The 15482-nt window shown below is 38.1% G+C and overlaps 1 protein-coding gene across 1 annotated transcript in view; it reads left to right on the top strand.

Annotated features, from left to right (window-relative positions):
* The window catches only part of LOC136874740 (cytochrome P450 6k1), a 198409-nt gene that overhangs the window by 156930 nt on the left and 25997 nt on the right, over nt 1-15482 (top strand). The window contains exon 6 of the mRNA XM_068227798.1: nt 14376-14627. Within this exon, the coding sequence (XP_068083899.1) occupies nt 14376-14627 (252 nt within the window). The remainder of the gene's footprint in view (nt 1-14375; nt 14628-15482) is intronic.

Below are 15482 nucleotides of genomic sequence, written 5' to 3'. Positions count from 1 at the left end.
ATAATACCTAACAAAGATGTGTACAAAGAGCTAGAACCCATTACAGATACTATGCGTAAGAGGAGACTGATTCTTTGGACATATCATGAGAATGCAGGATTCGAGACTTCTGAAACAACTAGTACAACACAATCTCGTCTCAAAAAAACACAACAACAGGATGTAAATGGATCAGAAAACTAAGAGAGATCTGAAGGAAATAGGCCTTACAACAGAAGACACCACAAATAAGATAAAATTGAATGCAAAACTCAAGAATACAAACCTCCGCTTTACCCTTACATGAAACAAACCAACAGCATGCATATTTTCAACCGAGGAAAGGGCACGCGAAGATTGGAGCGTCTGAAGAAGAACTGGGAGGACCACAAAGCCTGAACAATCCCTTCAAAGAGACCTGAATGATGGACTGACTAAAGTGATCCTATGTGGTCATAAAAGGAGAAGAAGAAGATACTGAGGTACTGATACTGTATACCATACATTTTGTAACATTTAGTTATCAGCTCTAAACATTGTTCATACCCTAGTCATATAAGATGAATAACAATTTAGAGTTCAGGGCTGACCAGGAGGGGAGGAGATCAAATGAGGTAGGTAGGGTTGCGGCTCTTATCATGGGGGATTCCATTGCTAGACATGTGGGGAAAGTGTGTTGAGGAAAGGGAACTAGGGTAGAGTGTTACCCAGGAATTAGGTTGAGACAGATGTTGAAAAAAGTAGAAGAGAAGGAGGAGGGAAAGGAGAAGGTGGTAGTGTTTCACATACCAACAACGTAAGGCAAGTAGGTACATAGTTGAGGATGTGTGGTATCTGGTAAATGAAGCACAGGTGAAGGAAGCAGAGATCTGTGGAATACTGTGTAGGAGGAATACTGACTGGAAGGTGATTGGGGATTAAAATGACAATATGGAGTGGGGGTGTGGGAAACTGGGAGTGAGATTTCTAGATCCTAACAGGTGGGTAGGAGATAGGGATCTGTGCTCAAATGGTCTTCACTTAGTTAGGAAATTTATTTAGAAGGGTTATAAGGAGGTACATTCACAAAAACAGGGTGGTCTAGGGAGCGGTGATAAGGGTACAGGTATCTGGAAGTCAAGTAGTGATGAAATAAAAATGTTAGTGTTGAACTGTAGAAGTAGTGTAAAGAAAGGAATAGAAATAAGTAATTTAATAGATATACTGTACTTATCAAATATTGTAATAGGAGTTGAATCATGGCTGAGAAATGATACATTGGATGCAGACATTTTCTCAAGGAACTGGAGTGTGTATCATAGAGATAGCATAGGAATGGTAGGAGGGTGAGTATTCATTCTGTTGAAAGAAGAATTTGTTAGCTATGGAAAAGTTAAAGATGACAAACATAAAATTCTAGGTGTAAGGCTCATTTCTGAAGATATTAGTAGGCATCTTGATGTCTTTGGAGTGTGCAGACCGGGAAAGGGTAGCACTGATGCTCATTCACAATTATTTTGATAAAATAATCATCTATGTGAGAAATGATATGGAAAGGAATGTGATTGTAGCGGAAGATCTCAATTTACCAAATGTCAATTGAGAAGGTAATATGAATGACAGGAAGCATGAACAACAAATGGCAAATAAGTTGATATGGGAAGGACAGCTGATTCGGAGAGTGATGGAATCAACTAGAAGGAAGAATATTCTGGATGTGGTGCTGGTAAAACCAGATGAGCTCTATAGAGAAACTGAAGTAATAGATGGTATTGGTAATAACACAGCTGTTTTTGTCGTAGTTAAAAATAAATGTGATAGAAAGGAAGGTCTTAGAAGTAGGACTATTAGGCAGTACCATATGGCTGATAAAACAGGCATGAGGGAGTTTAAAAAAAGTAACTATGATCAGCAGAAAACGGTAAATAAAAATGTAAACAGACTCTGGGATGGGTTTAAATCAATTACTGAGGAATGTGAAAACAGGTTTGTACCTTTAAAGGTGGTAAGGAATGCTAAAGATCCCCTATATTATAACTGAGAAGTAAAGAGACTAAGAAGGAGGTGCAGACTGAAAAGAAGTAGAGTAAGAAATGGCTGTGGAACTATGGAAGTAAGGAGAAATTTGAGGAACTTACTAGGAAATTGAATCTAGCAAAGAAGTCAGCTAAGGATAACATGATGGCAAACATAACTGGCAGTCATACAAATTTTACTGAAAAATGGAAGGGTATGTATAGGTACTTTAAGGCAGAAACAAATTCCAAGGACATCCCAGGAATCATTAATGAACAAGGGGAGTGTATAAGTGAGGATCTTCAAAAGGCAGAAGTAATAAGTCAGCAGAATGTAAAGATTGTTGGTTACAAGGACAATGTCCAGACAGAGGAGGTGACTAATACTAAAGAAGTACGGTATTATAATTTACCTATGATAACTGTTACGGAGTTATCCGTGGAAGGCAGAGGTGAAAGAAGGTGCGGGCTGGAATGGGTCTAAGTACAAAGCTGAGATTTTTTTTTCAAAATGGCGCCCGGTAATGATGACGTAGTGTTTTATCCTCCGAGTAAATTAACTGTAAAATGTGACGAAAAGTGCAGAAAATGTAGAAGATTAGTGAAAAATGGAATGTTGTGCGATTCATGTGATTGATGGTGGCATTATAAGTGCGGAAATTGCCCTAGAGACGTAAAAACTAATGAAAATGTTGATTGGATTTGTGAGCAGTGTGTTCGGAATGTAGTTGGCGACAGCGTTGACGATGAAGCACCGAAAACAATCGATGAGGAATATAAAAGTGCATTAGAAATTATAAACATTCTACAAAAGGACAATGAGACTCTTAAAGTTGAAAATCAAGAATTAAAAGAAAGACTGCAATCGCTAGAATTTGGGACTGACCATTCTTCGAGTGATATACCGGTACCAGTAACAAACTCGAGCACGTGGTGTCAAGTAGTTCATAGATGGCTGGCTAAGAAGAAATCTACAACCGAATTTCTGGAAATAAACATCAGAAATAGGTTTTCTGCCCTAAATAATTTAATTCCGTTGCCGTGCTGACGTTAAAATTTAGGCCTAGATTTCAGATTCAAGACCCAGTTAGGCCTAAATCAGCAAAGGTAGCTGTGTTTGGTGATAGCCAAGGAAGGGGAATTGCGGGAGTGATAAACGACGAGAATATAGCAGCAACCGGTGAAATATATCCAGGAGCTTCTATCAGCAGTGTCCTGGAAAACGTAGAAGAAGCAACAAGGAACTTCGGGAGCGGCGATGTAGTGCTTATCATCGGTGGGACGAACGATGTAGCTCACGACGACGCCAAGAATGTAAGATCACAACTTAAACATACACTAGGGAAGATGACCCACACTAACGTCTTTGTAGTGAACGTGCTCCACAGGCATGATTTGATTAGAGACTCGTGTGTGAACATTGAAGTGGACAAGGTCAATACAGATATTGTTAAAATTTGTAAACATTTTTGGAATACTCAGGTTATTGAATGCAGCAGTTTTGAGAGATACTGTTATACAAAACATGGCCTCCATTTAAACAATTCAGGTAAACGAAAGATAGCAAATATTGTTCTAGATTTTATTAATCTTAAGATATGTACTGTAAAACAGGCAACTCTCTTGAGTTATAATACTGACCAGGAAAACTAGTAGAAAGAGCCAGCTGTACTTCAAGCTGGCTCAGTCAACTAGAAAATGAAACTCAGGAAAGTAAAGAATTTCAACTTACCCAATTGCAACAGTCAAGTTTTAGGGAGGAAGGGGGTCTGAGATTGCTCTTGGTAAACTGTCAAAGTGTAGTAAATAAACAATTAAAATTCGGTACATTGATGGAATCTTATGAGACTGATGTGGTGATAGGAGTGATAAAAAGGGAGGCGGGGTGTTTATTCTGGTGAAGGAAACTTATTGTTCACATGAATGGTTTACCGATGAAATGGATGAAATATTAGGGATAAAATTAGTTTGTGATAATATGAAGGAGGTGGGAATTATAGGAACATACAGGCCTGGAAGAGAGGAAAGAGACATGGAAATATTTGAGAAAATAATAGATTATACTCATAAAAACAATAATAATGATATGGTAATAATTGGGGGAGATCTAAATTTGCCTGAAGTTGAATGGAATGGAGCTGCAAGTGAAGCCCATGAACAGAAACTGGCAAATAAGTTAATTTGGGAGGGAGGATTTACACAAGTAGTACAAGAACCGACTCATCTCAATAACTTACTAGATGTATTCTTGGTTAAACCATGGTAAATTGTTAATAAAACTGAGGTAATTGAAGGAATAGGAGATCATAAGGCTGTAATAATGGATGTAGGACTCGCAGTGGCGGCCGGTCAGTACGTGCTACCGGGCTCCAGCACGTAGCTTGGAACTGTAAGGAATATTATTTATGTACAGTACAATTATCCTGATGCCTTTTCGTTATTTTGAGTACGATATGAATTTGTGTTTTGTGAAAATCAGTACGAGATCTGTCGAACACCTAGCGCCGTTCTCCCGGGGAACAAGGCTCGTGCTCATGTGAAATGAGCCCTTGCCTGTAGCCTGAAGGAAGCAATACGCAGGCGCAGCCAAGCTTGCAACATTCCCCCTAGCCGGCGGAGTATACCGTAAACCGGGATCAACTTTCACTGATCCCGTTTATAGTTACTTCCTCTCCCGCAAGAGGATGTCTTCTGCTACCAACGAGCTAGAAAGAGCTAGCTCGTTGCCTGGTACCCTTATGTTCACGGCCGACTTGATGCGTCGCTCTAGCTAGCTCCTTGGAGCGCAGCGAGGGATCCAGTCGGCCGTGCTTATGTTGAACGTGGTAAGCGAACCTGCCACTAGAGAGTAGCATCGTCTGGGCTCGAAAGTAAAGCGTAAGTGGAGGCAATCTATCTCACACATGCTTATTAAAATATCCATCTACCTTTTGTGTCAAAAATAAGGAATTCGTAGGTGAGTCAAAGAATCTTTGACTGACCCTAAATGTTATCCCGCATTACAATGTCATTTACTCTGGTGAAATGAAATAGCATATGGCTTTTAGTGCCGGAAGTATCCGAGGACATGTTCGACTCGCCAGATGCAGATCTTTTGATTTGACTCCCGTAGGCGACCTGCGAGTCGTGATGAGGATGAAATGATGATGAAGACAACACGTACACCCAACGATGGTTAAAATTCCAGACCCTGCCGGGAATCAAACCCAGGATCCCTGTGACCAAAGGCCAGCGCGCTAACCATTTAGCCATGGAGCCGGACATTTACTCTGGTAATAGGGGAGGTCTCAATGAATCAGTTGGTGGCTCTTTCAGTTGCTTTGTGCGGTTTTTAATCTCGCGGTTATATTACTGGTGCGTGTTTTTTCTGTCATTGGGTTAGTGCTAAAGTTTATACGAAGATTTATCAAATTATTTATCCACTGCAGTGTATATAAAGTGAAATTAAATTAGTGTTCTTAGTGGGGATCTATATTCCCACGATTCTATTTGCACTGATGTAAGTTGTGCCATTAGGTTAGTAAACACAATATTTCTCCAATGAATTATTTATCTCGTAGACAGTTGTCGAAGAATTCATCTGCTTCCAAATTAATGTTGTTTTTGTTTGTTCTGAGTTATAAATCGTGGGAAAAGTTGTATTATTATTATTATTATTATTATTATTATTATTATTATTATTATTATTATTATTATTATTATTATTATTATTATTACCAAGTTTGAAGTATGCGTTGTTCATCATGGCAATATGCAGATTTAAAACAGCGTATTCAGCTTGTTTTTTGTAGCACGTAGGACGATTTTTTCACGAGCCGCCACTGAGGACTCGTACCAAAAATGCTTAATAAGAGGGTTACACAAGACAAGAAATTGTACAGAAAAACTAAAGTTGATGAATTTGGGACTTACCTTAAATCACAATTCAGTTGTTGGATAAGTGAAGAGAGTAATGTGGACACATTTTGGGCTAAATTTAAAGGAATCATTTGGGAAGGAGAGAAGAGATTTGTACCTGTTAAGAAGGGTAAAATGACCTCAGACCCTGTTTATTATACAAGGGAAATAAGAAAATTAAAAAGAAAATGTAGAATAGTAAACAGGAAAATCAAAGAGGGTAGGGAGAGTAGAGAAACTAGAAAACAGCTAATGAGGGAACTGAATAGAGTGAAAAAGGGAGCAAAAGAGAATTATATGAATGGCATACTTCAAGAGGGTAATGATCACAAAGGGAAATGGAAAAAACTGTATTCATACATCAGGAATCAAATAGGAAAAGGAATACAAATTCCTACAATGGTAGGAGAAGGGGGTGAATACTATTTAACAGATACTGAAAAAGCAAACCTATTTAATAGGGAATTCAGAGATTCAGTACATGATTGTCAGGAGTTGGAAACCGTAACAGAAGATAGAGAGGGAGAGACACAGAGGGAAACAAGAAGGTTCTCATTCACAAATGAAGATATTTTCAGAGAAATCCAACTGCTTCACCAAGGAAAAGCAGCAGGAAGTGATCAAATTACTGGGGAGGTATTAGAGACAATGGGGTGGTACATAGTGCCTTATTTAAAATTTCTCTTTGACTATGTCATAAATAATAGTGTAATACCAAAGGAATGGAAGGAATCTATAATAATACCAATTTATAAAGGAAAGGGTGATAAAAGGAAACCAGAGAACTACAGACCAATCAGCCTGACCAGTATAGTTTGTAAAATACTGGAGAGTTTAATATCAAAGTACATCAGAGGGATGTGTGATGATAAAAATTGGTTCATGAGGAGCCAGTATGGATTTAGAAAGAAATTTTCTTGTGAGGCACAACTGGTGGGATTTCAGCAGGACATATCAGATCAATTGGATTCAGGCGGTCAGTTAGATTGCATAGCCATAGATCTTTCCAAAGCCTTTGATAGAGTGGAACATTGGAGGGAATAGGATTGGACGTAAGGGTTACATGTTGGATAAAAGCATTTCTAAATTCAAGGGTTCAGAAAGTCAAAGTAGGAAATAATGTATCGCAGGAAGAGAAAGTTTGGAAGGGAATTGCACAGGGTAGTATAATCGGTCCGTTACTTTTCTTAATATACGTAAATGATTTACGGAACAATATAACATCAAAAATAAGATTGTATGCAGATGACATAATTGTTTATAGGGAAATAAATAACATTGAGGATTGTTCAGAATTACAAAGGGACCTTGAAAGTATCCAACAATGGGTTGAAGAAAATAATATGAAGGTTAATGGAGGCAAATCAACTGTTACAACACTTACAAACAGGAGCTTTAAAACTGAATTTGAGTATACTTTGGATGAGGTAGTTATCCCAAAAGATGGCAAGTGCAAATACTTAGGTGTGAGATTTGAAAGTAATTTGCACTGGAAGGGTCATGTTGATGACATCATTGGGAAAGCATACAGATCGTTACACGTCATAATGAGGCTACTTAAAGGATGCAATAAAGAATTAAAAGAAAAAAGTTACTTAAGTATGGTTCGTCCATTATTGGAATATGCAAACAGTGTTTGGGATCCTCACCAAGAATATCTAATAAAAGAAATAGATAGTGTGCAGAGGAAAGCAGCAAGATTTGTAACAGGCAATTTCAGGAGAAAGAGTAGTGTATCAGAAATGTTAAAGGAACTTGGGTGGGAAACTTTAAGTAAGAGAAGGGAGAAAACTAGACTTATAGGATTATATAGAGCCTATACAGGAGAAGAAGCATGGGGAGATATCTGTGAGAGGCTTCAGTTGGAAAATAATTATATCGGCAGGACAGACCACAAATATAAAATTAGAAGGAATTTTAGCAGAAGTGATCGGGGTAAATTTTCATTCATTGGGAAGGGTGTGAAGGAGTGGAACAGTTTACCAGGGGTAGTGTTTGATCCTTTTCCAAAATCTGTACAGATATTCAAGAAGAGAATAAACAGCAACAGAAAAAATAAATGAAGTGTTAGAGGGCATTCGACCAGTGCAGGTTATTGTAAAAAAAAAAAAAAAAAATGTGTGTGATTAAATTAATTCCATCCCCTGGTCTAAGGAGTTGGACAGCCAAAGTAGGGGACTGCCTGGAGGGGTGAAGTACAGTGGGGACTTCAAGGGCCCTGGGACCACTACGGTAGCTGTGAAGGCCCTTCAGGAACTCTGAAAATTGGTGGCAAAAGGGGCTCTGTTTAAGACGCAGCAGGTCGATATGCTACTTAGGTTCCAGAATGGGTAAACATAAAAATAAAAAGTAAATAAATGCAATGTAAAGTTTAATCTTATACCAGTTGTATAGTATCATTTGAAGTAATTCCACATACTGTATATCAGATGACTATATTTTTAAGTAGTACAGGAGATGATATAAGTAGAATTTTGTAAGCAATATAAATTTATTAAGGATGAGCTGTGTGTTTAATAGAAAAAATTTGTTAGCGTAAATTGTATTGTATTATAGGAAAATTTTCTTCTATTGTTAATTTAATATTTAGTGCTTGACAATAATGTATTTTAGTGTACCATTTGCCACCGAGGTAGACACCTCATTTGCAAATAAAGAGACTTTGATTTTTTGATTAATTAAAATTGAATTAAAGGTTATATTTTCAAAAACTTAACAATTTTGACATAGAATTTGAACATACAACAAATAACAAGTTAATAAATCAGGTACAAGACCAGGAAAGCCAAGATTAAGAGATACTTTAACGATCTGGGCTTTGAGCCCCACCTTTTACAATCCCTGAGCTCTCAGCTCACAACCACATATTACCAAAGGGCAGAAATCCCCTTATGGCATGGAGCACTTGCTCCCACCTTTTAACCTCAAGCCTCCCAGAGGCACTTTTCAAACACAAGAAAGAGCTGACCTGCTCTCAGTTTTTCAAGCCTATTAAAGGCAATACCAGACTTTTACGCTAAATTGCCATCAAGGCACCGCTTACATCAAATGAAACGGGGGTATCTTGTACCCAACCTACTGGGCCTCAGTGGAAAAGAACAGATTAATTAAGTGGCCCAAAATACCAAGATGAATGGAGGCATTGCTTGCACTCTTACATGAAACCTTTTAAAACCTAAGGGGCACTAGGCCGATGACACAGGGGCTATTCCCAAACTAGGGAGGTGACTCGTATAAGAAAAATTTTAACACATAAAGAAGAGAAGAAAATCGGTTATGAAAATGTAGTCACCTCAAATCAAAAATGAAGGGGAGCTCGAGAGGGTAAAGCACTCTCTATCCCCGATTTACAGTCAAAGTAATAAGAAAACTTTACATAAGCCGGCACTAAGTTACATTTTTAGACAGGTAGGTTACATTGAAAAGGTTTCGGACCTTCCCCGAGTGTTAAACTGCTGAGCTAGCAAGAAATAAAGATGTTAAACAGCCATTACCTTGTTGAAGAGCTGCTGCCCGAAGGAAGAGGCGCTACCCGCCCCCTGCTACATTTCCATACACTAAGCTAGATGTTGTTGAAGTGGCGACGAGCCATGAAAATCAGCAGTTTTTAAACCCTCAGGGAAAGTTTGAGACCTTTCATGAATAACTAAGACACACCCACTCAACTTTATTGGGTAGCTTAGAGTTACACATCAAAATTGAAGAAGAAGGACACGATTGGTCAAAAATTAATTACAGAAATTCTGAATTGGCTAAGATCAAAACTGGCGGAAAGAAAAGATTTATATTGCCAACCCACAAATGAAAGAACGAAATTTAGTTATAGGAAAACTTATGAGTACAAAATATCTTCAAGAAAAGTTCCTGCACTTTGCGTCAGGGTGCATGATCATAGTTTTTTAGTAGAGACATCTATAAGAGAATGTTCACACTTCTTGATTAATGGAAAACAAAACAAGTTGAACTCCACACAGTATTGACAACTTTGTAATAACAAAGTGCCATCTTTTGAGAAAACTTATAAGTTGATACAGTTGTTAAAGTTCAGAGTTTCTCCTGTAGAGGAGTATTTAACGTGGAAAATTCAAAGCTGCGGCGTAGGGGTGTACCAACCGGTACAATAACAATGGCATTTACGATACGATACACTAGTTGAAAGCTAGAAAAGCAGCTGGAATTGATAATATGTTGGGGGATATACTAAAGACAATGGGTTGGGATGTGGTACCATATCTGAAGTACTTATTTGATTATTGTTTGCATGAAGGAGCTATGCCAAATGAATAGAGAGTTGCTATAGTAGCCGCTGTGTATAAAGGAAAGGGTGATAGACATAAAGCTGAAAATTACAGGCCAGTCAGTTTGACATGCATTGCATGTAAGCTTTGGGAAAGCATTCTTTCTGATTATATTAGACATGTTTGCAAAATTAAAAACTGGTTCGATAGAAGGTGGTTCGGGTTTAGGAAAAGTTATTCCACTGAAGCTCAACTTGTAGCCTTCCAGCAAGATATAGCAGATATCTTGGATTCAGGTCAAATGGATTTTTTACCGGGGTTACACCTTCCCCGGCCAGTTAAACTGCGTGCCTTCTATAAGGCCATGTATGTAATCTAACTTCAATTGATGTATTACAAGATACTTTGGTTTTCAACTTTTAGATGTCTCTATCATCAGTTTAAGAGCCCCCTCTGGCAGGATCAACTATAATTAATTCTTAAAGGAAAAGTTTATTACAGTATTTTCAGTTGGCAAACCTTAGGTTTTGGAGACTATTTTGTTCGTGTATCAAAGTTGTCAACACTTCTGGTGGTTCCTTCTTCAATAGTAATCAATCTATCAGAGTTTTGTAAATATTTTCTCTAGCCAATTAAAATGGGGGTGGGGGGTAGGCCTACAGGAATCTAGCCTATCAGTAAAGAGTTCTGGAAACTTCCCCTCAAAAATACTATACAAGCTGGGCACTTTAGTGCCGCATTGTCTTCACTGCTCCACTTATTTGAGTGCGGTGTGTCCTGAGGCAGGCAGAAGTTACGGTCAGTGTTTGGAAGGCCCAGCAACTCAAGGTAATAACAGAATATTCATAAACATGTGATTGCTCCTGCGGATAGCTGAGGGGAAGGTTTCAACCTCTTTTTATTTCATGTAAATTTCTAAAGTTGGTGGTTTAAATGTAAATTTTCTGCAAGTCTGAAGAATCTGTACTTTTCCCTTCTGGAAAATATGTAATATAAGGGAACAAAGAGTGATTACCCTCTGTTGGTTCCCTTTCAACTTGGCATGGGATAACTAAAGCTTCTAAACCTCTAAAATCTTAACACTTATATGGTATTTACTCTAATGTTTCTCATTTAGTCACCCCGGTGTAGAATAGGCTTAGCCTCTGTATCATTGGGCCATAAGCCCACCTAGGGTTTTATCTATTTCTATACAGAGGGCAAGAGTTTCACCTCCTAGCCTCTTGTTTATGGCCAGTCATGTTCCACCTTTTCCTTTTACACTAAAGGCAATACTGTAGTATGGGCAATTTTGCCCCTGTAAATTTATTGATGTTTGTAAAGATTTTCTGGAGTTAATTTTCTTTAGGAACAGTGTGTTACATACTGTTGAGCAATAGATAAGCCCACACCAAGGCAACGGTGTATAAGTGCTTTAATTAATGACAACCAATAGATTGTAAGTGCACCATAAGAAAAGTGATGTCTCTATGAGGCTGGACTATGATATAATTAGAGCCAAGACTCCCGCATAATGTAGAGGATTGGAGCAAATCCTGCTCTCCTAAATTTTATACCTGCCAAGCACAACCCAGCTCTTTTCTGTGTAAATTAGCATTTGTAATCCTTTTTGTATCTGATATTTGGAGTTTTAAGTCCTTGTTATTGCTAGAACTGACAAGCTCATTAATATTGTTGCTATTCATTCAAATTTTATATTTATCAATCTTAAAGTAGAAAAAAAGGAAAGAAATGATATTTCAAAATTTGTTGTGTTAAGTTATGCTCTAGTTAATTCTTTGTCCATCCATTCAACCCTCACGCTTCTTACACTTCTGTGAACCATGATATTTCCTTATCAGATTGTATTGCAATTGACCTGTCTAAGGCATTTGATAGGGTGGATCATGTGAGACTCTCAGATTGTACAGTGTACCAGAAGTTTATATTTGATTAATCTAGCTCCAAAATATTGGATTGTCACCAGCTATGTCAGATGTGCTGCAGTAATCTCTGCACCATTTAATATCATTCAAGTTGGGGTGCATCAGGGATTGGCTTCATCTCTGAGTTTGTTCCTTGCTATGCTTAGACATCATCATTGCAGAGTTGCAGACACCATATCCTTGGACTCTGGGTTATGCTGATGATATCATGCTCTCCTGCAAATCTTGGTGAAAACTCAGCTAGTCCAGCAGTGGAAACGTCACTTGGATAAATACGGACTGCAACTTAACATCAGGAAAACAGAGTACTGTTAGTGGGGAGAACAAAGAAATGGGGTCCATTAACATTGACAGTGTTGTGATCTTCCTAATATAAATCAGATTAAATATTTGGTATCAGTCACTGTTCCAGATTGTGGTATATTGCCGTATGTAAGGAACAGAGTAAACACAGCCGGTATAAAGTGGTGTCAAGTTACAGGAATCCTTTTTGACTGGAAGATCCTGTTATACTAAAAATTAGATTTATAGATTGGTTCAATCAATCAATCAATCAATCAATCAATCAATCAATCAGCCAATCATCAGTGATCTGCATTTAGGACAGTCGCACTGGTGTTAGATTCCCTATCAGTTTCTCACCTAGTCTTTTCTTAAATAATTTCAAAGAAGTTGGAAATTTATTGAAAATCTGAGTTGGTATATTATTCCTTCTGCCTGCTGTCATTTCTTGATGGATACAGTACTTTTGCATCCATCTCTTGGCACAGGCCAGAGTAAAGTGTAGCTTCCACTGAAGTCCCAGTCAACATCCATGGCTGTGACAATATGGAAGTTGCTGGGGTATGAGTAGTGCTGAGTGATAACATTCAGAGCATGACTAGTGCATCTGAGTGTTATGAAAGGTGATGCTCATAGGGTCAGTCGTGCTGCAATAGTACTTTCTGACCCAGTGAGGAAAGCAATGGCAAACTACCTCATGCCTCATCTTGCCTAGTACGCCTCATTTTGGTGCTGCCATTGGTTTTTGGGGTTTCCTTATAACCCCATAACCTTTGGTGGTGCTATTTGAGGATCCAACCAGCCTATGGGCTGATGACCTAACAGACATATTATTCCTCTTCCTATACACAAATATTTGTCCCAATTTGTCCTCTTTAATTCCAACTTTATCTTCATATTATGATATTTTCTAGTTTTAAAAACATCACTCGAACTTATTTGTCTACTAATGTCATTCTACATCATCCCTCCATTGACAGCTCAGTAAATGCAGCTTACTCCAGCAGCTTGTTTCCTTACTTCCAAGTCTTCCCAGCCCAAAGTTTACAACATTTTTGTAACACTCCTTTTTTTTGTTAGAAATCACCCACAACAAATTGCACTGCATTTCTTTGGATTTTTCCCAGTTCTCATATCAAGTAATCCTGGTGGGAGTCCTGTGCACTGGAAGTGGTCTTACCAGTGACTTAAGTGCCCTCTCCTATACATCCTGCCTTCAACCCTTAAATAACTTCATAACTGTATGAAGAGATCTGTAACCTTTATTTACAGTACAACCCCATTACTGAAGAAATTTCCTTATATTAACACATAGGTACTTACCCTGATCCCCATGAGGTATTTTCACCCCATCAACACAGTACTTAAAACTGAGAGGATCTTTCGTTTTGGTGAAACTTACAATCTGACTTTTCATTACACCAATGTCTGCTCTCTATCTCTCAACTTTGTCCAAGTCCTTTTGCAGTTGCTCACAAACATGTAACTTATTTATTCTCTGTATAGTATAACGTCATCTGCAAAAAGCTTTTATCTGCGATTCCAGTTCTTTATATACAGAAGAAAATATAAAGGTCCAATAATACTCTCTTGTGGAACCCTCTTCTTCATGATTATGGGATCAGATAGTGCTTCAGCTACTCTAATTCCTCTAATTCTCTGAGTTCTATTTTCTAAAAATTTAGTCACCCATTCAGTTACTCTTCTGTCCAGTCCAATTAAGTTCCACCAGCAACAATGCTGACTCTTATGTATCACATTTCTAACTCGCCTGTATCTTGATCAGAGGAAATGCATATGTTGACGACATTATTTTTAACTTTGTGACATACAAAGAAACTGCATTTAACGAAAATTAATACATATAATACCAAATTACATATAAATGGGTTACATACAAATGAGGTTTAATTAATATATTTTTAAGCTATACTGTATTTTTCTGGGGCCTACAGAAATGTACGTATAAACCAGTCCCAATTGTATTATACCGATAATAGTAGATTCATGAACTTTATCACTTGAAAATATTTACATTGTTCTGTTATTTTATCTTTCAGAGACACTGCGGCTATACCCCATTATGCCATTCCTGGACCGAACATGTGTCAAGCCATACCAAGTTCCTGGCACAAACTTAGTATTAGATAAGGATGTCATGGTATACATCAGCCTGATGGGTATCCATAAGGATCCAGAGATTTATCCAGATCCAGAGAAATTCAACCCGGAGAATTTTTCAGAACAAAACAAGCAAAAGCGTCACAAGTTTGCACATTTACCCTTTGGAGAAGGGCCACGAGTTTGTATAGGTAAAATATTTGTGAAATAAGATATTTTGTTTCTTTCTTTATTTTGTTTATTTCTAACAGAGAATGGCTCCAATTACAATAAATGAACTACCGTAGTTGTATTTTAACATAGTTTCCCAAATGCAGTACCATTCAATCTAATTAACAGAAAACAAAATAAACAAAAGAAAATGAAAAAATAAATAAAACAAATTTAACAATAAATTATAGAATCTACGTAAGTGAAAACGAATGCCGTAAAAGTTTTCAATTAAATGATCAGACTTGATGAATGGGGCTTATGGAAGGAAAAAAGTAATCTGTAAAGGTGATGTGTTATGAGTAGACATCGGATTTGTATGCAAATGCATGTTTTGTTTGCCGATATGTAGACCTCCATAGCTGGCCCCGTGGTGTAGGGATAGCGTGCCTGCCTCTCGCCCGGAGGCCCCGGGTTCGATTCCCAGCCAGGTCAGGGATTTTTCTCTCGACCTGACGGCTGGTTCGAGGTCCACTCAGCCTACGTGACTAGAATTGAGGAGCTATCTGACAGTGAGATGGCAACCCCGGTCTTGAAAGCCCAGAATAACGGCCGAGAGGGTGCGTCGTGCTGACCACACGGCCCCTCGTAATCTGCAGGCCTTCAGGCTGAGCAGCGGTCACTCGGCAGGCCAGAGCCCTTTCAAGGGCATTAAGTGCCATGGGGTTTAGTTTGGTTTTTTGGTTAGACCTCCAAAACCAACAAGGAAGTGCATTTGAAGGTGAAGTTGGATGAATTAATAAGTTTAATTGTGCACGTTTGTGCATATTTGCATATATTTGAGATAAATGCATACATCTCAAAATTTAAAATTTATTGTCATGTTTTTGACTTTT

The sequence above is a fragment of the Anabrus simplex genome, chromosome 5 (genome assembly GCF_040414725.1).
Source record: "Anabrus simplex isolate iqAnaSimp1 chromosome 5, ASM4041472v1, whole genome shotgun sequence".
Classification (NCBI taxonomy): domain Eukaryota; kingdom Metazoa; phylum Arthropoda; class Insecta; order Orthoptera; family Tettigoniidae; genus Anabrus; species Anabrus simplex.
Note: the sequence above shows the minus strand (reverse complement) of the source record. Positions and strands in the feature narration are given on the sequence as shown.